This window comes from Prionailurus viverrinus, chromosome A3 (assembly GCF_022837055.1).
Source record: "Prionailurus viverrinus isolate Anna chromosome A3, UM_Priviv_1.0, whole genome shotgun sequence".
Classification (NCBI taxonomy): domain Eukaryota; kingdom Metazoa; phylum Chordata; class Mammalia; order Carnivora; family Felidae; genus Prionailurus; species Prionailurus viverrinus.
Genome location: NC_062563.1, coordinates 52,537,805 through 52,561,270, shown reverse-complemented (window position 1 = coordinate 52,561,270; position 23,466 = coordinate 52,537,805). Strand labels below are relative to the sequence as shown.

Genomic DNA, 23,466 nt, shown 5'->3' with positions numbered 1-23,466 from the left:
TTATTTCTGTCATTTTCAATTTCTTCCATCAGTGTCTTAAAGTTTTAAGTCTTTCACCTCTTTGAATTTATTACTAGGTACTTTTTTTCTTTTTGATGCAGTTTTAAGTGGGATTGTTTATTCTTAATTCTTCTTTCTGATAGTTTGTCATTAGTGTATAGAAAACACAACAGATTTCTGTATATTGATCTTGTATTCTGCAGCTCTACTGAATTCGTTTATTCTAACAGTTTTTTGGTGGAGTCTTTAGGGTTTTCTATACATAGTATCCTGTCATCTGCAGTGACAGTTTTACTTCTTCTTTTGCAATTCGGATGCCTTTTCTTTTTCTTGCTTATTGTTGTGGCTAGGACTTCTAATACTATGTTAAATAAAAATGTCACAAGTAGGAATCTTGTCTTGTTCCTGATGTTAGAGGAAAAACTTTTCACTATTGAGTATGATGTAGTTGTGGGCTTGTCATATACGGCCTTTATTATGTTGAGGTACATTCCTTACACACCCACTTGGTTGAAAGGGCTTTTCAGGTAATTTTAAATTGAGTAAAAGCAAACATGAAAATTGTAATAAATATGTTTAAATTTCAGTATTTTTGCATAAAAACTTTTAATTAAAGTTAATATAAACTTAATTTCATTTTCTTTTTCCCCCTGTTGGGGGAAGACTATGACAAAACAGCTGGCAACTCTCCTGTCTTATCTACTGCTCTAATCTCAGCTCCCTGGGGTATTTTTGGTTTTGTTTCTTTTTTGCTTTTCCTCTGCCAGTGCTTGTGGTCTCTTGTAATGTTTGCCAAATTTATTTTAACAATAGTGTTTTAAACTTCTTCTCGATTTTACATTATGTGGAATTGTTTTTGAAATCTTCAGTTTTCAAATTGTGCCATAATCTCATAATGTATTATTTTATTCTTCCTGTCTTGTACATATTTTTCTGCATGTTTACAGTAGTGAACATTTGTCATTCTAGTGTGAAAAATTAAATTCTGATAATGAAGATCTCCTGGCTCGTATTGAGACACTACAGTCTAATGCAAAGTTATTAGAAGTACAGATATTAGAAGTCCAAAAAGCCAAAGCAGTGGCAGACAAAGAGTTGGAAGCCGAAAAACTTCAGAAAGAACAGAAGATAAAGGTACAAACAGTCCCATGGGATTAATTTGTTATATAGTGATATTTTTATTATATTACTTAAGTGAAGGAAAGACTATGAATACAACAGAGTTCATTAATTCCCTAATGTATGTGAACTATGAATTTGAGAATCCCAAGATATAATTTTGAGGTGCACATTTTTTAAATATTAGAAGGTTTTCAAGCTTTTTTTTTGTATTTTAGTATGTCAAATTCATTTTATAGACCCTTACAAATACCTTTTTTTAATGCTAGTTGGCTTGGGGGGATGAGGTGGCAATATTTTTATTTTTAATTTCAGGAGCATGCCAGTTCTGTAAATGAACTTGAAGAACTTCAGCTTCAACTTCAGAAGGAAAAGAAACAGCTTCAGAAAACTATGCAAGAATTAGAGCTGGTTAGAAAGGTAAAATAAAATACTAAATTCAAAACTAAGATCAATATTCACAGTGTTAAGCTATTCTAATAGTTTAGAAAGGAAATATGTCAAAAAAAGGTTTTTGAGGTACCAAAATAATCATGTGTAGATTGTCAGCCTCAAAAAATTGCAAGTTTAACTTATTTCTCTCAGTCCTGTTTTTTCAGAAGAATCTAGGCTCAAAAATGATTAGATTTTGGTTTGATACTTCATTTTTTGTACAGGATTATTCTATGACACATGAAGATCTAATTAATGTCAAAAATGGGAATTTGTATTATACTTAAAACTTTGGCTAATTTTTCTCTACTTCTTCAAAGATGAGGCCAAAAAGAAAAGTACTGTAAGAGCTGCTTAAAATGTTAATATTTTAGGGGCACCTGAGTGGCTCAGTTGGTCAAGCGTCTGACTATTGATCGTGATCTCACGATTTAAGAGATTGAGCTGCACCGAGAGCATGGAGCCTGCTTAGGATTCTCTCTCTACCCCTCCCTCTCTGTCCCTCCCTGGCTCTCTCTCTCTCAAAATAAATAAATTAATTTAAAAAAATTTTTCAATGTTAATATTTTATAAATAAGAGCTCCATAGGTAGAACTATGAATTGTGGTTAATGAAAATTATGATGAAATTCAGTGAAACTGAGAAAGTTAGATTAAACTATTAGAAAATATTTTATTTTATAAAATTACAAATTAGAAAGTACCAATTTCTAGTTTGTTCATATGTGTAAACTTTCCATATTACAGAAAAGCATAATAGAATATGTTTATTCCTGTGGCATAATTTATAATTATGCAATTAACAGTTTTGCAAATCAACTGATCTACTATTATGTGGATCTTTTATTTCTGATATGTGCAGGATGCCCAGCAAACCACATTGATGAATATGGAAATAGCTGATTATGAACGTTTGATGAAAGAACTAAATCAAAAGTTAGCTAATAAAAACAGCAAGATAGAAGATTTGGAGCAAGAAATAAAAATTCAGAAGCAGAAACAAGAAACCCTGCAAGAAGAAATGGGTGAGTAAAACAAAATTCACTTTAACTTACAATAATTTCATCATAACAGAACACAGGGCAGCAACATTAGTTGTTCATTTCACCAGTCTTTGCCAACTAGAGCTTTCACACAATGCTCACTATTCTTAAGGACCAGGAGGGTTGTAAAACCATGTTTTGTTTGGATGTGTACAGTCCACGTTGGTGAATAATGCATTCACTTACTTAAACATTTCTTAAGTACCTGCTATGTGAGTGATACAAAGGTAAGAAATGGTCTTATCCACGATTTGCTGGTTGTCAGCAGAGTAGGAACATCAAATAGCAATTAAACCTTCTTTTTAAGGTGATTACATTCCATTCTTTCCATAAAATGATTTCTCATGTATGCACCTAAAGCTCTAAATATCCCCAGGCACTCCTTCAGCCACATCTCATAAGTTGATATGTTATACTTCTTATTCCACTCAAGATTTTTTAAATTTCCTTTGGATTTCTTCTTTGACCCATGGGTTATTTACAAGTGTGTTGTTTAATTTGTTTGAAGGAATTTCAAATATCTTTCTGTTAATGATTTCTAACTGAATTCTGTTGTAGTTAAAAAACATATTCTGCATGATTTCAGTCCTTTTAAGTTTATTCAGTTTTGTATTAGGGTTCAGAATAAGATTTCTTTTGGTGAATGCTCCTTAGGCACTTGAAAACAATGTGTTCAACTGTATTAGTTGTTGGATAGAGTGTTCTAACTAATGTCAATTAAGTCAAGTTAGGTGACTGTTTAAGTTTTCTGTATTTTTAATGATTTTCTGATTACTGCTTTATCAAGTATGGAGAGAGGGATGTTGAATTTCCTGAACATAACTGTGGATTTCTTTCTCTTTTCATTTCTGTTAGTTTTGGCTTCATATATTTAGAAACTCTGGAATTAGCTACATTTACATTTAGAATCATTACTTGTTCTTGGTAATTTAATTCCTCTATTATTATGAAATGTGTCTTATTACTAGTAATATTTATTTTTCTAAAGTCCACTTTGATATTAATGTAACCACTCCAGCTTTCTTTTGTTTATTGTTTACATAGCATGTCTTTTCCTATCCTTTGGCTTGCGACCTAAGTCTATAAAATATTCCTTTTAGATAGCATATAGTTGGGTCTTCCTTTTCTCTCCAAGCTGACAGTCTCTGCTGTTTAATTGGAATATATAAGTCATTTATTTTTAACATAAATATTTATGTGATTAGATTTAAATCTATCTTGCTGATTATTTACTATTGTTCTGTAATTCATTTCCTTTCTCCTCTTTTATCTGCCTTCTTTTGATTTAATTTATATGATGCTATTTTATCTCTTTTATTAGCTATACCATTGTTAGTGTTTAGTGGTGGGTTTAGGGTTTATAATATATCATAAATTTATTACAGATTACATTTAGGTAAATTATACCACTTCATATATAGTATAAGAATCTTACAGTACTGTTTGTTTCCCCATTGTTGGTCTTTATTTTTATCACACATTTGCTTCACATGTTTTTCACATGTGTTAGGAATGTAATAACTGTGTTGTTTTTCTTTAAAAATATTTCTTTATTAAAGAGAGATATGCAAACCATGTCCCACAGTTATTCATATATATATGTAGGTTTTTATATTTGTGTGTGTGTGTGTGTGTGTGTGTGTATATATATATATATATATATATATATATATATATATATATAGAAAGGTTTTACTGAAACATTGCCATGTACATTTGTGTGTATCACCTATGGCTACTTTCATGCTATAACAGCACAGTTGAGTAGTTGTAACAGATACTGTATCACCTGCAACACTATAATATTTATTACCTCACCATGTAAAACATTTTCCAATCCCTGTTTTAAAGAAATAAAAAACTAGAAAAAAAATTTTTAACTATTTACCCACATATTTACCATCTCTGTTGCTCTTCATTTCATGTATATCCAGATTTCATCAAGTATGACTTTCCTTTTGCCTGAAGGACTTCCTTTAACATATCTTGTACTGTGGGCTGTAGGTATTGAATTCTGTTATGTCTTTCACCCCCCAAAAATTGCCTTCATTTTTTTCTTAACTGTAAAATTTTATTCTTTTTTTTTTTTTTACATCCAAGTTAGTTACTATATAATACAACAATGATTTCAGGGTAGATTCCATAATGCCTGTTACCCATTAGGCCATCCCCCCCTCCCTCCCACAACCCCTCAAGTAACCCTCTGTTTGTTCTCCATGTTTAAGAGTCTTATGTTTTTCCCCCTCCCTGTTTTTATATTACTTTTCCTTCCCTTCCCTTGTCTTCATCTGGTATGTGTCTTAAAGTCCTCAGAGTGAAGTCATATAATATTTGTCTTTCTCTGACTAATTTTGCTTAGCATAATACCTTTAGTTCCATCCACATACTTGCAAATGGCAAGATTTCATTCTTTTTGATGGCTGAGTAATACTCCATTGTCTATATATACAACATCTTCTTTATCCATTCATCCATATGTGGACGTTTGGGCTCTTTCCATACTTTGATTGTTGTTGCTAGTGCTGCTATAAACAGCACACCTGTATCCCTTGGATAAATACCTAGTAGTGCAAATGCTGGGTCACAGGGTAGTTCTGTTTTTACTTTTTTGAGGAAACTCCATACTGTTTCCAGAGTGGCTGCACCAGTTTGCATTCCCACCAGCAGTGCAACAGGGTTCCTCTTTCTTTACATCTTCGCCAACATCTGTTGTTGCCTGAGTTATTAATTATAGCCATTCTGACTGATGTGAGGTGGTATCTCATTGTGGTTTTGATTTGTATTTCCTGAAGATGAGTGATGTTGAGCATTTTTCATGTGTCTGTTGGCCATCGGGATGTCTTCCTTGGATAAGTGTCTATTCATGTCTGTTGCCCTTTTCTTCACTGGATTATTTGTTTTTTGGGTGTTGAGTTTGATAAGTTCTTTATAGATTTTGGATAATAACCCTTTATCTGATATGTCGTTTGCAAATATTTTCTCCCATTCCATCGGTTGCCTTTTGGTTTTACTGATTGTTGATTTCAAGTTTCATAGCATTGTGGTCTGAAATATGCACAGTATGATCTCGATCTTTTTGTACTTGTTGAGGGCTGATTTGTGTCCCGGTATGTTCTGGAGAACGATCGATGTGCACTAGAGAAGAATGTATATTCCGCTGCTTTAGGATGAAATCTTCTGCATATATCTGTTAAGTCCATCTGGTCCAGTGTTTCATTCAAAGACATTGTTTCCTTGTTGGTTTTTTGTTTAGATGATCTGTCTATTGCTGGAAGTGGGGGTGTTGAAGTCCCCTACTATTATGGTATTATTATCAATGAGTTTTTTATGTTTGTGATTAATTGATTTATATGCTTGGGTGTTTCCACAGTTGGCGCGTAAATGTTTACAATTGTCAGGTCTTCTTGGTGGATAGACCCCTTAATTATGATAAAATGCCCTTCTTCATCTCTTGTTACAGTCTTTATTTTAAAGTCTAGATTGTCTGATATAAATATGGCTACTCTGGCTTTCTTTTATTGACCATTAGCATGATAGATGGTTCTCCATCCCCTCACGTTCAATCTGAAGGTGTCTTTAGATTAAAGTGGGTGTCTTGTAAACAGCATATAGATGGATCTTGTTTCCTTGTCCATTCTGTCACCCTATGTCTTTTGATTGGAGCATTTAATACATTGATTTACAGTGAGCACTGAAAGATATGAATTTATTACCATTATGTTACTTGTAGAGTTGGAGTTTCTGCTGGTGTTCTTTTGTTCTTTCTAGTCTTTGTTCCTTTTGGTCTTTATTTTATTTATTTATTTATTTATTTATTTATTTAGTCTTTTCTCCCTCAGGGAACCCTCCTTAAAATTTCTTGCAGGACTTGTGTAGTGGTCGCGAACTCCTTTAATTTTTGTTTGGGAAACTTTTAATCTGTCCTTCTATTTTGAATGACAGCCTTGCTGGATAAAGAGTTCTTGGCTGCATATTTTTTCTGATTCACCACATTGAATATATCCTGCCACTCCTTTCTGGCTTGCCAAGTTTCTGTGGACAGGTCTGCTGCAAATCTGATTTGTCTTCCCTTGTAGGTTAAGAACTTTTTTTCCTTTGCTGCTTTCATGATTCTCTCCTTGCCTGAGTATTTTGTGAATTTGACTATGATAGGCCTTGATGACAGTTGGTTTTTTTTTAATCTAATGGGAGTCCTCTGTGCTTTCTGGATTTTGATGTCTGTTTCTTCCCCCAGCTTAGGAAAGTTTTCTGCTATGATTTGTTCTCATAACCCTTCTACCTCTTTTTCTCTCTCTTCATCTTCTGGGACCCCTGATTCTAATGTTGTTCCTTTTTAATGAGTCACTGATTTCTCTAATTCTTAAATTGTGCTCTTTTTCCTTAGTCTCCCTCTTTTAATCTGCTTATTCTCCATAAGTTTGTCCTCTATATCACTGATTCTCTGCTCTGTCTCACCCATCCTTGATGCCATGGCATCCATTCGAGATTTCAGCTCAGTTATAACATTTTTTATTTCATCCTGACTGGCTTTTACTTCTTTTATCTCTGCAGAAAGGGATTCTAATCTATTTTCGACTCCAGCTAGTGTTCTTATTTCATGATTCTAATTCTGGTCAGACATCTTGCTTGTATCTGTGTTAGTTAAGCCCCTTCCTGTCATTTCTTCCTCCTCTTTCTTTTGGGATGAATTCCTTCGTTTCGTCATTTTGAGGGGAGAATGCCTTCATTTTTGAAAGATAGTTCTGCTGGGTATAGAATTTTATGATGTGCCTTGTTATGTTTTCTTTCCCTGTTTATATCCTGCTTGTGGTTTTTTGCATTTCTTTGCTGTATTTAGATTTTCTAGTTTTCTTCAAGTTGATCATATTTTTGGCCATTGTTTACTTTATTCTTTCTTGTTTAAATCCTCCTTCTTTTTTCCCCTGAGACTCCAATTACACATGTTAGACCACTTGATATATCACCATAGATTAGTGATAATTTGTTCATTTTTTTCTATTTTTTTTCACTTTCTGAGCTTCTTTTTGCATACTTTCTATTATTAAATATAATATAGTTTCTATTCTAGTTGTTTCTATTAGTACGTAATTTTTAAATTCTCTCATCTCCAGAGTCTAATATTTTATTACCATCCAGTGATATTTTCTTCAGGTATTATATTTTTCATCTCCAGAAATTCCATTTGTGTTTTTTTTTCTTCCTGTTTTCCATTTATCTCTTCATTATATTTTCCTTCCAGTCTTTAAGCATATTCTGTGATTTATTGTTCTAAATCTATTCATTGAATTTTTTTCTCCTGTTATCAGTAATAATTCCCTGCTTTGCATGGGAAATAATTTTTTAATTGGATGTGAATTTTACATGTTGAGTGCTAGATTTTTTGTATTCACTTACAGAGTTAAACTTTGGCAGGCATTTATAGATCAGTTTTATTCTTTTGTGGCTTGTTTTTCCTTCTTTTTTATTTTTTAGGACAAGTGTAGAGAGCCCTTTCATACAGATTTAGTTCAGCCTCTCTACTAAAATAGGGATCTTCTGATGTCTACTGAGTGCCTATGTATTAAACAACGTCTCTTTACTCTGGCTGGTTGGAACAATTTATAGCCCTTTGTGAGCCCTGGGAATTGTTCCAATTATAGTTCCCTATTCATTGTTCTTTCCAAAGCTATTGTTCTTTGAATCTCAGCAAGACCACTGCTCTGTTAGGGAGTCCCTTTCTGTACCACAGTCTAGAAATTGCCTCCTGACCAAAAGCTGGGACTGTAATAGGGCTCACCTTGTTTACCTTCTCTCAGGGATCACAGCTCTATAGTGCTTATTGTCTAATGTCAGAAAGCAGGATTTTTTTTCGTATATTTTGTTCAGTTTTCTAATTGATTATGGTGGAAAGTAAGTCTAAGACTTGTTACTCCCACATGACAAGAAGCAGAAATCCCATAAAATGATTTGAGGTGGCTGCAAAGATACTACCGTACAATATTTCAAATATATAAATGATGAGGAAATGAGAGAAAAGCAAATGTTGAGATATAGGACTATACAGTAAAGTCAGACATAACATCAAGACATAAAGTGTATGTTCTGTGTGCTTTTGGTATCACTTTGGTCTCCGTGAATTGGCTTGGAGTTTCCCAGAAGCCATACAAAGACAGAAACATTCTCAGGTACAGGGTTCATAATAGCCACAATATTAAAACAAATGTGATAATTGCAAGAAACATAGCTTTTCCTGGTACTAAGATGTGTGAGAGAACTTTTTTTTAAGACATTTTTATAAAAGGGGGTGCCTGGGTGGCTCAGTCGGTTAAGCATCCAGCCTCGGCTCAGGTCATGACCTCACGGTTTTCCAACTTCAGTTCAGGTCACAATCTCACAGTTTGTGGGTTCGAGCCTACATCGGGCTCTGTGCTGACAGCTCAGAGCCTGAAGCCTGCTTTGGATTCTGTGTCTCCTGTCTCTGCCCCTCCCCCACTTGTGCTCTGTCTCTCTGTCCATGAAAAATAAATGAAAAAAAAAATTTTTTTTAAAGACACTTTTATGAAAGAAACACTGTGTTATGTGGTCCCATACCATAACTTGAATGGTCCCAGACCTAACTTGAATATCACACAGTATTGGAGAGCTTTTTGGAAAGTCCAGGCACAGATGTAAAGAATCAGAATCTTAAAGTGTGGGGCATTAAAATCTGTGTTTTCCAGGCATACCTGGGTAGCTTAGTTGGTTGAGCGTCTGACTTACCTCAGGTCATGGTCTCATGATTGTGGGTTCAAACCCCCCGTTGGGGCCTGTGCTGATAGCTCAGAGCCTGCTTATGATTCTGTATCTTTCTCTCTCTCTTCCCCTCTTCTGTTTGCCCTCTGTCTCTCAAAAATAAAAATAAAGGTAAAAAAAAAAGGTTTTTTTAATAAAATCAGTGTTTTCAATAGTCTCATATGTGATTTTGAAGCTAATGCTACCTTAGGAATGTCAAACATCCAGAAATAGCAAAAATTAAAACCACCAAATCAATAAATAATATTTAGTAAGAATCTCGTGTGCATATAAGAACATTTCACAAAATGGGAGTTTTCAAATTCAGAGACTGATAGCCCAGGGGTATTACCTTACAGGATTGGCTTGTAAAGTGAAAATAGGTAAATTTAACCTTTACAATGATTGGTTATTACAATGGGGGTTCCCAGATGACAAGTTCACTTGTTTTGCACAATAAGCTAAATAAGTTTCAGTTATATGACTTAAATGGTTTTGTCTGCTCGGGGAATTTTCAAACCCAGTATCCATTTTATATTTACTTTTAACAGAAACCACTGATAATCCAGATAATCCAGATTTGTATTTTCAATGGCATCCCCACAATAAATAAAGTAACAAATCTCCCATGAATGTTTCATAATGGGTACTTCATTCAACCTGTAACCAAATCACAGCTGAATAAACGTGATTCCATGAATAAACAAAGGAATGAAGCCGCATATGCAGAGTTCTGATATCTGCCTGCATCCAGGGGGGAAAAAATAACATATTCAGATAATCGAAATGACTGTAGAGTTTCCAGACAATTCACTATGCATGTATCTCTTCTTATGTACATACCATATTTTCCAACGATGTTCTTGGTGCATTGAATGGTAGAACTCTAGATTATGTTCCTTCAATAAAACATTTGGGATTCTTTTGTTGTTGTTTTTTTTCAATATATGAAATTTATTGTCAAATTGGTTTCCATACAACACCCAGTGCTCATCCCAAAAGGTGCCCTCCTCAATACCCATCACCACCCTCCCCTCCCTCCCACCCCCCCCCAACCCTCAGTTTCTTCTCAGTTTTTAAGAGTCTCTTATGCTTTGGCTCTCTCCCACTCTAACCTCTTTTTTTTTTTTCCTTCCCCTCCACCATGGGTTTCTGATAGGTTTCTCAGAATCCACATAAGAGTGAAAACATATGTTATCTGTATTTCTCTGTATGGCTTATTTCACTTAGCATAACACTCTCCAGTTCCATCCATGTTGCTACAAAGGGACATAATTCATTCTTTCTCATTGCCACGTAGTACTCCATCGTGTATATAAACCACTATTTCTTTATTCATTCATCAGTTGATGGACATTTAGGCTCTTTCCATAATTTGGCTATTGTTGAGAGTGCTGCTATAAACATTGGGGTACAAGTGCCCCCATGCATCAGTACTCCTGTATCCCTTGGATAAATTCCTAGCAGTGCTATTTCTGGGTCATAAGGTAGGTCTATTTTTAATTTTTTGAGGAACCTCCACACTGTTTTCCAGAGTGGCTGCACCAATTTGCATTCCCACCAACAGTGCAAGAGGGTTCCCCTTTCTCTACATCCTCTCCAGCATCTATAGTCACCTGATTTGTTCATTTTGGCCATTCTGACTGGCGTGAGGGGATATCTGAGTGTGGTTTTGATTTGTATTTCCCTGATGAGGAGCAACGTTGAGCATCTTTTCATGTGCCTGTTGGCCATCCGGATGTCTTCTTTAGAGAAGTGTCTGTTCATGTTTTCTGCCCATTTCTAGACTGGATTATTTGTTTTTCGGGTGTGGAGTTTGGTGAGCTCTTTATAGATTTTGGATACTAGCCCTTTGTCCGATATGTCATTTGCAAATATCTTTTCCCATTCTGTTGGTTGCCTTTTAGTCTTGTTGGTTGTTTCCTTTGCTGTGCAGAAGCTTTTTATCTTCATAAGGTCCCAGTAATTCATTTTTGCTTTTAATTCCCTTGCCTTTGGAAATGTGTCAAGTAAGAAATTGCTGGGGCGCCTGGGTGGCGCAGTCGGTTAAGCGTCCGACTTCAGCCAGGTCACGATCTCGCGGTCCGTGAGTTCGAGCCCCGCGTCAGGTTCTGGGCTGTTGGCTCAGAGCCTGGAGCCTGTTTCCAATTCTGTGTCTCCCTCTCTCTCTGCCCCTCCCCCATTCATGCTCTGTCTCTCTCTGTCCCAAAAATAAATAAACGTTGAAAAAAAAATTAAAAAAAAAATAATAAAAAATTAAAAAAATAAAAATAAAAATAAAAAGAAATTGCTGAGGCTGAGGTCAGAGAGGTCTTTTCCTGCTTTCTCCTCTAGAGTTTTGATGGTTTCCTGTCTCACATTCAGGTCCTTTATCCATTTTGAGTTTATTTTTGTGAATCGTGCGAGAAATGGTCTAGTTTCAATCTTCTGCATGTTGCTGTCCAGTTCTCCCAGCACCATTTGTTAAAGAGACTTTTTTCCATTGGATGTTCTTTCCTGCTTTGCAAAGATGAGTTGGCCATACGTTTGTGGGTCTAGTTCTGGGGTTTCTATTCTATTCCGTTGGTCTATGTGTCTGTTTTTGTGCCAATACCATGCTGTCTTGATGATGACAGCTTTGTAGTAGAGGCTAAAGTCTGGAATTGTGATGCGTCCTGCTTTGGCCTTCTTCTTCAAAATTACTTTGGCTATTCGGGGCCTTTTGTGGTTCCATATGAATTTTAGAATTGCTTGTTCTAGCTTCAAGAAGAATGCTGGTGCAATTTTGATTAGGATTGCATTGAATGTGTAGATAGCTTTGGGTAGTATTGACATTTTGACAGTATTTATTCTTCCAATCCATGAGCATGGAATGTTTTTCCATTTCTTTATATCTTCTTCAATTTCCTTCATAAGCCTTCTATAGTTTTCAGCATACAGATCTTTTACATCTTCGGTTACATTTATCCCTAGGTATTTTATGCTTCTTGGTACAATTGTGAATGGGATCAGTTTATTTGTCTTTCTGTATCTTCATTATTAGTGTATAAGAATGCAGCTGATTTCTGTACATTGATTTTGTATCCTGCAACTTTGCTGAATTCATGTATCAGTTCTAGCAGACTTTTGGTGGAGTCTATCGGATTTTCCATGTATAATATCATGTCATCTGCAAAAAGTGAAAGCTTGACTTCATCTTTGCCAATTTTGATGCCTTTGATTTCCTTTTGTTGTCTGATTGCTGATGCTAGAACTTCCAGCACTATGTTAAACAACAGCGGTGAGAGTGGGCATCCCTGTCGTGTTCCTGATCTCAGGGAAAAAGCTCTCAGTTTTTCCCCATTGAGGATGATGTTAGTTGTGGGCTTTTCATAAATGGCTGTTATGATCTTTAAGTATGTTCCTTCTATCCCGACTTTCTCAAGGGTTTTTATTAAGAAAGGGTGCTGGATTTTGTCAAAGGCCTTTTCTGCATCGATTGACAGGATCATATGGTTCTTATCTTTTCTTTTACTAATGTGATGTATCACGTTGATTGATTTGTGAATGTTGAACCAGCCCTGCATCCCAGGAATGAATCCCACTTGATCATGGTGAATAATTCTTTTTATATGCTGTTGAATTCTAGTTGCTAGTATCTTACTGAGAATTTTTGCATCCATATTCATCAGGGATATTGGCCTGTAGTTCTCTTTTTTTTACTTGGTCTCTGTCTGGTTTAGGAATCAAAGTAATACTGGCTTCATAGAATGAGTCTGGAAGTTTTCCTTCCCTTTCTATTTTTTGGAATAGCTTAAGAAGGATAGGTATTATCTCCACTTTAAATGTCTGGTAGAACTCCCTTGGAAAGCCATCTGGTCCTGGACTCTTATTTGTTGGGAGATTTTTGATAACTGATTCAGTTTCTTCACTGGTTATATGTCTGTTCAAGCTTTCTATTTCCTCCTGATTGAGTTTTGGAAGTGTGTGGGTGTTTAGGAATTTGCCCATTTCTTCTAGGTTGTCCAGTTTGTTGGCATATAATTTTTCAGAGTATTCCCTGATAATTGCTTGTATCTCTGAGGGATTGGTTGTAATAATTCCATTTTCATTCATGATTTTATCTATTTGGGTCATCTCCCTTTTCTTTTTGAGAAGCCTGGCTAGAGGTTTATCAATTTTGTTTATTTTTTCAAAAAACCAACTCTTGGTTTTGTTGATCTGCTCTACAGGTTTTTTAGATTATATATTGTTTATTTCTGCTCTGATATTTATTATTTCTCTTCTTCTGCTGGGTTTAGGCTGTCTTTGCTGTTCTGCCTCTGTTTCCTTTAGGTGTGCTGTTAGATTTTGTATTTGGGATTTTTCTTGTTTCTTGAGATAGGCCTGGATGGCAATGTATTTTCCTCTCAGGACTGCCTTTGCTGCATCCCAAAGCGTTTGGATTGTTGTATTTTCATTTTCATTTGTTTCCATATATTTATTATTTTCTTCTCTAATTGCCTGGTTCACCCATTCATTCTTTAGTAGGGTGTTCTTTAACCTCCATGCTTTTGGAGGTTTTCCAGACTTTTTCTGGGGTTGATTTCAAGCTTCATAGCATTGTGGTTGAAAGTATGCATGGTATGATTTCAATTCTTGTATACTTATGAAGGGCTGTTTTGTGACCCAGTATGTGATCTATCTTGGAGAATGTTCCATGTGCACTCAAGAAGAAAGTATATTCTGTTGCTTTGGGATGCAGAGTTCTAAATATATCTGTCAAGTCCATCTGATCCAATGTATCATTCAGGGCCCTTGTTTCTTTATTGACCGTGTGTCTAGATGATCTATCCATTGTTGTAAGTGGAGTGTTAAAGTCCCCTGCAATTAACACATTCTTATCAATAAGGTAGCTTATGTTTATGAGTAATTGTTTTATTTATTTGGGGGCTCCCATATTCGGCGCATAGACATTTATAATTGTTTGCTCTTCCTGATGGATACTCCCTGTAATTATTATATAATGCCTGTAATTCTTCATCTGTTGCTACAGCCTTTAATTTAAAGTCTAGTTTGTCTGATATAAGTATGGCCACTCCAGCTTTCTTTTGACTTCCAGTAACATGATAAATAGTTCTCCATCCCCTCACTCTCAATCTGAAGGTGTCCTCCGGTCTAAAATGAGTCTCTTGTAGACAGCAAATAGATGGGTCTTGTTTTTTTATCCATTCTGATACCCTATGTCTTTTGGTTGGCACATTTAGTCCATTTACATTCAGTGTTATTATAGAAAGATATGGGTTTAGTGTCATTGTGATGTCTGTATGTTTTATGCTTGTAGTGATGTCTCTGGTACTTTGTCTCACAGGATCCCCCTTAGGATCTCTTGTAGGGCTGGTTTAGTGGTGACGAATTCCTTCAGTTTCTGTTTGTTTGGGAAGACCTTTATCTCTCCTTCTATTCTAAATGACAGACTTGCTGGATAAAGGATTCTCGGCTGCATATTTTTTCTGTTCTTCACATTGAAGACCTCCTGCCATTCCTTTCTGGCCTGCCAAGTTTCAGAAGAGAGATCCATCACAAGTCTTATCGGTTTCCCTTTATATGTTAGGGCACGTTTTTCCCTCACTGCTTTCAGAATTTTCTCTTTATCCTTGTATTTTGCCAGTTTCACTATGATATGTCGTGCAGAAGATCGATTCAAGTTACATCTGAAGGGAGTTTTCTGTGCCTCTTGGATTTCAATGTCTTTTTCCTTTCCCAGATCAGGGAAGTTCTTAGCTACTATTTCTTCAAGTACACCTTCAGCACCTTTCCCTCTCTCTTCCTCCTCTGGAATACCAGTTATGCGTAGATTATTTCTCTTTAGTGCATCACTTAGTTCTCTAATTTTCCCCTCATACTTCTGGATTTTTTTATCTTTTTCTCAGCTTCCTCTTTTTCCATTATTTTATCTTCTAGTTCACCTATTCTCTCCTCTGCCTCTTCAATCTGAGCCGTGGTCGATTCCATTTTATTTCGCAGCTCGTTTATAGCATTTTTTAGCTCCTCCTGACTATTCCTTAGTCCTTTGATCCCTGTAGCAATAGATTTTCTGCTGTCCTCTATACTGTTTTCAAGCTCAGCGATTAATTTCATGACTATTATTCTAAATTCACTTTCTGTTATATTGTTTAAATTCTTTTTGATCAGTTCGTTAGCTGTTGTTATTTCCTGGAGATTCTTTTGAGGGGAATTCTTCCGTTTGGTCATTTTGGATAGTCCCTGGAGTGGTGCAGACCTGCAGGGCACTTCCCCTGTGCTGTTTTGAATAACTGGATTTGGTGGGCGTGGCCGCAGTCAGACCTGATGTCTCCCCCCTGCCCACTGTTGGGGCCACAGTCAGACTGGTGTGTACCTTCTCTTCCCCTCTCCTAGGGGTGGGATTCACTGTGGGGCAGCGTGGCCCATCTGGGCTACTTGCACACTGCCAGGCTTGTGGTGCTGGGGATCTGGTGTATTAGCTGGAGTGGATTGGCAAGGTGTACAGGGGTGGGAGGGGCAGGCTCAGCTCGCTTATCCTTCGGTGATCTGCTTCAGGAGGGGCCCTGTGGCACCGGAGGGAGTCAGACCTGCTGCTGGACAGATGGATCTGCAGAAGCACAACGTTGGGTGTTTGCCAGGTGCAAGCAAGTTCCCTGGCAGCAACTGGTTCCCTTTGGGATTTTGGCTGGGGGATGGGCGAGGGAGATGGCACTGGCGAGCGCCTCTGTTCCCAGCCAAGCTGAGCTCTATTGTCAGGGGCTCAACAACTCTACCTCCTGTTGTCCTCCAGCCCTCCGGCTCTCCGATCAGATGATAAGTCCCTCTTGCTGTCTGAACACACTCCGTCTGGCCCCTCCGCTTTTGCAAGCCAGACTCGGTGCCTCTGCTTGGCCAGTGGGTTGCCCCTCTGCCCCGGCTCCCTCCTGCCAGTCCGTGTAGCAGGCTTCGCCTCGCCACCCTTCCTACCCTCTTCCGTGGGCCTCTCGTCTGGCTTGGCTCCGGAGACTCCATTCTGCTTGTCTTCTGGCGGTTTTCTGGGTTATTTAGGCAGGTGTAGGTGGAATCTAAGTGACCGGTGAGCCCTGCATCCTCCTACGCCGGCCATCTTCCTTCTACAAACATTTTGTTTTATGAATTAGTTATTATGTGTATGTTTGATCATCAACTAAACTGAAAGAGAAGATTGATTGGTACCTTGGAAAAACTAAAAAAAAGATATTTATTCAATAAGTAAGTATAGAAATAAATGGTACAGGAAGTGAGTACTAGAGTTCAGAGGAGAGAGATTCTGTAGACTGAAACAATTGCAAGTTGGGCCTCAAGGTGAGTCCTGAAGGTAAGGTTTGGAGAGAAAAAGCAGACAGGGAAAGAGTATTCCTTTATGCAGCCATGGTACAAGCAAAAGTTAAAAGAAGTAACATAATTTTGGAAGTCTTGATCAGTTGGAGTGAAAGACTAGACCTGCCAGGGAGAAGTGAGGTATGATTAGGAAGACATTTTTGATCCAGTTCATGAAGTACCTGAAGAATGTATTGGGGCCCTTTTTTTTTTTTTCAGCGTTTATTTATTTTTGGGACAGAGAGAGACAGAGCATGAATGGGGGAGGGGCAGAGAGAGAGGGAGACACAGAATCGGAAACAGGCTCCAGGCTCTGAGCCATCAGCCCAGAGCCCGACGCGGGGCTCGAACTCACGGACCGCGAGATCGTGACCTGGCTGAAGTCGGACGCTTAACCGACTGCGCCACCCAGATGCCCCATGGGGCCCTTTTTAAAGATAGTGGGTGGAAGATTGGTCTGCCAACATATTGGATTAAATGGAATGGTGTAGAATCTGCCAAAAGCCGCCAGGCTAATGGCAGGAAGGACCTTGGAAGGCTGGGCTAAGGTGATGTGGTAGAGTAGGAAAAAGATAAAACGTCCAGACAATGTTCTGGGGGGGAGGGGGGGGTTGCTTAATAAATTAGCAACACACATCTTAATCTGAAACCCCTCCCACATTTATCCCCACTCTGTAACTGTATATCTCATATCTAAAGGAAATCTCCTTTCATGCCCTCGCACTCCCGCCATCATGCCCACATTTGGGAATCCTTCCTAATCTTCAGTGTTTCCTATTCTATGAATTTTTTTTTGTCCTGTGCAAACTTTATATAACCTTTGGCTCCTGTGGATCTCTGTAGCCTTTTGTATTTCTTTCATACATTTATATCTTGCTTTATGTTATCATGTGAAATGTTATCCCCCAATTTCATTTTTAGACAGTTTGAGCTCAGGAACTTACTGTATCTTATCATAATTCCTGAAGCACTTAACAAAGGTTTTATATGTAATTTGTGCTTTAGAAAATGCTTTTCAGAACTGAGCAAATAGTTGCCAGAAGTTAACTAAATTAGACTTATAAGAAGTCATAGTTAAGATATATTCTTAAAGTATATGTGTTCATATTTACATGTAGTACAACTACATAAAGTTAATCATTGATTATAATATACTTTAGTAGCACAATTACATAGTGCCCATATAATTGGCTTAGACCAGGTGTCCAGCACACTGTTTCTTGAAGGACCAGGAAGTCAGTCTCCATGGCTTCACAGGCTACGTGGTCTCTATCATACATTCTTCGTCTCTTTCACAACAGGCTGTGACCAGATTTGGCCTGCTGGTTGTAGTTGGGCACCTGTGATCTAGACAGTAAATCCACTTATTCCTATATGATTTTTTTTTTACCTCTGTTAGCATAAAAGTTTTTTGTTTTTATCATGTTTTATTTGTTTCTTAGTGAACTGTCACTGACAGTCCCATTCCATAAAATAATTAGTACCACAAAAACAGACAACCAGGTATGTGCCTCTGCTGTGATATAATTGGAAATACATGGCACCTCTTTTGAGGTACTTCTTAAAAGTAAAGCTTTTATCTTTTACTTATACACTAAGTATATAACTTTATTTTAAGAGATGTATACTGAAATATTTACAGTTCAATGGATTTCTTGTGAAGAACCAAAAAAACAAAAAACAAAAACAATCACCCAAAAACCAGTGAGGGCATAAGGAATAGGTAAGGGTATAGGTTAGTGGCTGGCAAACTTTTTCTTTCAAGGGCCACACAGTAAATATTTTAGGCTTTACAGGTCATATCATATCTCTATCGCCATTAGTAAATTTGTCATTGTTGTACTAAAGCAAATGTGAACAATATGTAAATAAATGAACTTGACTGTGTTCTAATAAAACTCTTTACAAAACAGGCAGCAGCCAGATTTTAGCTTGCAGACCTGATTCCTGTTCTGGGTGAAATAAGACTGGCCATGTATTGGTAATTGTTAAAGCTGAGAGAGGGGTGCCGGGAGTTTATTACACTGTTGGCACTGCTGTCGTGTATGTTTGAAATGTTCCATAATAAAAGGCTAAGGCAAGTTTCTTAAATATGGGTTAATAAAAAGAAAAGACTTGTCATTTCTTTATTTAAAGTCATTCATAAAAATTGTTCAACCTCTTCTGAAATTATTTCCTTTGCTAGCTTCACTACAGTCTTCAGTGCAACAATCTGAGGAAAAGAATACCAAAATCAAGCAGTTGCTTGTGAAAACCAAAAAAGAACTGGCAGATTCAAAGCAAGCAGTATGTTAATTTCCCATTTTCATATTTCAGTTTATGTATCTATAAATCCCTTCTTTTCTAAATATAACCAGGATTCTTATTCTTTAGGAAACTGATCACTTAATACTTCAAGCATCTTTAAAGGGTGAGCTGGAGGCAAGCCAGCAGCAAGTAGAAGTCTATAAAGTAAGATTCTTTTTACTTCTGAGGATTTACAAAAGAAGTAAGGTACCATGTAGGGATTTTTCTAAATATCCTTATGTACATATATTTATATACCCACACACATTCCCCCCCCCCGCCAATATCCTTCCTCAACATTTTGAAAAAGTAGAAGCAGTAAGCCAGGTATGGCATATAACTGGAGTATCCCATTTAGCTTAAGCTAGATTCTCTTCATGTATTTGAAAATCCTTAATGCACTAAGAATAGTACAACACAAAATCAACACGGCCCTAGAGCTGTATCTGAGCTTTCTAAATGATAGTGCAGTCACAAGAATCAGTTTATAAAATGGTTTCATATGTTTATATTGTATACATATGTATGTATATTTCCATTATTATATATATTTTTATAACTGTTATATTTATATAATATCTTGATATATTCAATTAAACATTGAACTATAACAAGTAGTCTGGAATTTATGATTTTTCATGATTGATTTTAAGGAAAACTGAATTTATTGGGGAAATGTTCTATTATATTGCCTTTACTCTTTTAATAATAATAGATATTTTAAGTTCTATTTAGTTTTATACCTTATACATACTCATGATCCAAAACTCAAGTTTATTTAAAGGAACATCTTTAATTAGTGAAGATCCAATTTGCTAGAGCTTAATTGAAAGGTTTTGTCCCAGATTCAGCTGGCTGACATAACCTCTGAGAAACATAAAGTTCATGAACAGCTGAAGACCTCTGCAGACCAGCACCAGCGCACATTGAGCGCATACCAGCAAAAAGTGACAGCCCTTCAAGAAGAATGCCACGCTGCCAAGGTACATGCTTCACATGGACACAGACGACAGGTGTTGTTATCACCTAGCAAGCAGTTCACGGGAGGGCTGTGGTCTGGCCTTTTAGTGTTTGCTGTTATTTAAGAGCACTTATTAGAGGAAAACTCGGTGCAGCTCATCTGACTCTAACCCCAACCCCATCCCAATCCTGTCATGTGCATAACCTTTTCTTTGTTGTTGTTAAAAGGGAAGACATAGGTACATGTTTCCATTTTAACCTTGTTTTGCAATTTCTGTATGTAAGAGTTATTTTCTTTAAATTTTATAATCTAAAAAGCATATAGTTGTTTCTGAGGGCCAAATGATTATAAAATAACATTCTACTAGAATGGCTCTGAGGGCCTGCTTTCTTCAGCATACAAAACAAACTCAATACAGTAGCTTTGTGAGAGGTGCAGCTATCATCTAAGCAATTTTGGCAGAAGGGTAATGGGAGATCACCTTGGGAAAGTGAAAGACCTAGAATTTCACTTTTCCCTCTCTCCTTAGAAATCTGAAGTTCAAGTAGTTTAATTTCTTTGAATTAATTTTTCTTGTATTTATGAAAAGAGGGACTATCTTAAGTAAAAATCTTTCCAAGTTTGCAAAGGCAGAAATAGTGCCATTACAAAATTTATGGGTACTCAATGAATCTACCAGGGAGGAAAACATGTAGAAACATCTCCTGTCAAACAAAATTATATCATTCAAAGAATTAAAAAGTGTAAGGCCAACAAAAACACACTTTTTAGGGTAAGTTAATCAAAGGGATAAAGAGTGTCAGCCATTTTATTCATTTTCTAAAACAGGTTTTCATTTTAAGTCATTAATCTGAAAGAAAATAAGAGGATTATGTTACAATAGAAAACACAATAGAAAAATTATTCTCTCTCTTTTAAATGTCATAGGCAGAACAAGCTACTATAGCCTCTGAATTTGAGAACTACAAAGTCCGCGTTCACAATGTTCTAAAACAACAGAAAAATAAATCTGTGTCTCAGACTGAAACCGAGGGAACTAAACAAGAAAGGTAAAGTCAAAATTAAAAGAAACATGCAGCTTTCCCTTCCTCCCCCTGAGATAGGTCCTCCACCAAGTATGTTGAAAATCTGACTGATTTCATTTGACTGTGGAATTTTACATGCAACGAGAGCAGGGTGTCTTGGCTTCACTATCTCCAGGCAGCAGCAGGGAAATGTCACTACCAAGGGCACTGTTACAAACTCAGAAACTGTAATACGGGCAGTGAAATAAGGAGATAGTCTTTGAGGTATAGACTAAATAGTGCCATCTTGTTGTAGTAGGATCTGGTCATAGTAGAAATACAGACATTGAAGTTACATTATGATTAGTTTTTCCCATTTTGAAAATTTAGAAATAGAAGAGAAAAAATTGCTTCCTTGATATACCCACCATTAATTAAGCTAAATAGGGGTGCCTGAGTGGCTAAGTCAGTTGGATGTCCAACTCTGGCTCAGGTCATGATCTCATGGTACGTGAGTTCAAGCCCTGTGTCAGGCTCTGTGCTGACAGCTCAGGACCTGGAGCCTGCTTCAGATTCTGGGTCTTCCTCTCTCTCTCTCTCTCTCTGCCACCCCCCCCCCCCTGGTTAATCCCCCCCCCTCAAAAACAAACATTTAAAATTTAATTAAGCTAAATAGAAATTGCTTTAAAACATTTTACTTATTTCAAAAAGTTTTAAATTAAGTACTAAATTCTAGTCTGGAATTAAATTATTCTTTTTAAATTTATGACCATGTCAATTATTTGTTTAGTATATTTTTAATGCATCTTTAAAACTAGCATAAGATCACTTTTGCAAATTACTTGAAGGTATGCTAGGAATATTAAACAAGGTATTCTACAGCAAATGTGTTTTATAAGTAGAGATTCAGTGTTGAAAACAATTTTACATCTGCCTCTTACTATTCTAGGACTAAATATTCTGCAATGTTTGTATGTTTACACTTTTGCTACTTTTTATTTAAGTATCTATTAATATGGGAACTATAGACTGAAAAATGAGATATTTTCTCTGTCAACCCAGTTTCAAATTTCAAAGCAGAAATTGAATATTGACACATTTAATATGAAAATGTCAGCATCTGCAAGAGCCTTTTTTGAAAATTTTTGTGCTGTTCTTTTTTTTTTTTTTTTTTTTTTTTAGTGTTTATTTTGAGAGAAAGAGTGTGAGTCAGGGAGGGGCAGAGAGAGAGGGAGAGAATCTCAAGCAGGCTCTGCACTGTCAGCGCAGAGCCCGACATGGGGCTTGATCTCATGAACCATGAGATCATGACCTGAGCCGAAATCAAGTCGGACTCTTAACCAACTGAGCACCCATGCACCTCTAGAGCCTTTTTTGATCGTGCTGGAATTTTGGATTCAAATTATTTTAATGTAAATGTTTTACATTCCTTCTATTTTCTTATACATTAAATGCTTTTTTTTTTAAGGAAATTAAGCTTAGACCTGATTTTTTTTTTAACTAAAAGCGTAGCACTATAACAAAATGGGCTATTTTAATACCATTCAATGCTCTCTTCTCCATTTGAATATGAAATTTATAAATTCACAGCCTTTTTTGTAAATCTGCATTTGCCTAAGACACAAAATCTGACTCTAATGAATTCTATAACTGAGTTCTTCCAATTATACTTCGCTTAAAATAGTCCATAATAATAACAAGAATATGACATTAAAAGATGAAATGATTAAAGTAAAATTTATTTGAAACCAGGTTTACGTCTTTCAAGATTTTTTGTAAAACTTGGGGCGCCTGGGTGGCGCAGTCGGTTAAGCGTCCGACTTCAGCCAGGTCACGATCTCGCGGTCTGTGAGTTCGAGCCCCGCGTCGGGCTCTGGGCTGATGGCTCAGAGCCTGGAACCTGTTTCCGATTCTGTGTCTCCCTCTCTCTCTGCCCCTCCCCCGTTCATGCTCTGTCTCTCTCTGTCCCCAAAATAAATAAACGTTGAAAAAAAAAAATTTAAAAAAAAAAAAAAAAAGATTTTTTGTAAAACTGTTTCTGTTTTAGAGAACACCTGGAAATGCTGATTGATCAACTAAAAATCAAATTACAGGACACCCAAAATAACTTACAGATCAACGTATCCGAACTTCAGATGTTACAGTCTGAACATGACACTCTGCTAGAAAGACATAACAAGATGCTGCAGGAAACTGTATCCAAAGAGGCAGAACTCCGGGAAAAGTAAGGTTGCTAGCAGCACTAACAGTGTTTATACTGGGCAGCAAAATATTTCCTTACTAGAACTCCTAAAGTGTTGCTCCTTGGGATAAATTGAAAATAAGAAACAGATATTCCTAAAGGCTTGGTAACTTTGTTTTCCTATCTTAAAGCCCTCCTTTTTTATTGTTTTTATGCTTCACTTTTTTAAAAAACAATTAACTTTATCTGTTCATCCAATATTCTGTCTCTCCTATGGCCTTCATGACCAGAATGTTTCTTTTAAAAAACCCACTTTCCAACTCAAGTTTCAGATTCTAAGCATTTTTCTTTCTCTCGAGAGGAAAACATTCAGAGAGCTGCTGGCTGA

At 36.6% G+C, this 23,466-nt stretch overlaps 1 protein-coding gene across 2 annotated transcripts in view; it reads left to right on the top strand.

Moving 5' to 3' along the window:
- Positions 1–23,466, top strand: part of GCC2 (GRIP and coiled-coil domain containing 2) — a 66,594-nt gene that overhangs the window by 21,402 nt on the left and 21,726 nt on the right. For both annotated transcript variants that reach the window (XM_047852514.1, XM_047852513.1), the window contains exons 11-18: positions 970–1,134; positions 1,435–1,539; positions 2,413–2,575; positions 18,831–18,931; positions 19,019–19,096; positions 19,777–19,914; positions 20,820–20,941; positions 22,944–23,120. In XM_047852514.1, coding sequence (XP_047708470.1) covers positions 970–1,134; positions 1,435–1,539; positions 2,413–2,575; positions 18,831–18,931; positions 19,019–19,096; positions 19,777–19,914; positions 20,820–20,941; positions 22,944–23,120 — 1,049 coding nt within the window. The remainder of the gene's footprint in view (positions 1–969; positions 1,135–1,434; positions 1,540–2,412; positions 2,576–18,830; positions 18,932–19,018; positions 19,097–19,776; positions 19,915–20,819; positions 20,942–22,943; positions 23,121–23,466) is intronic.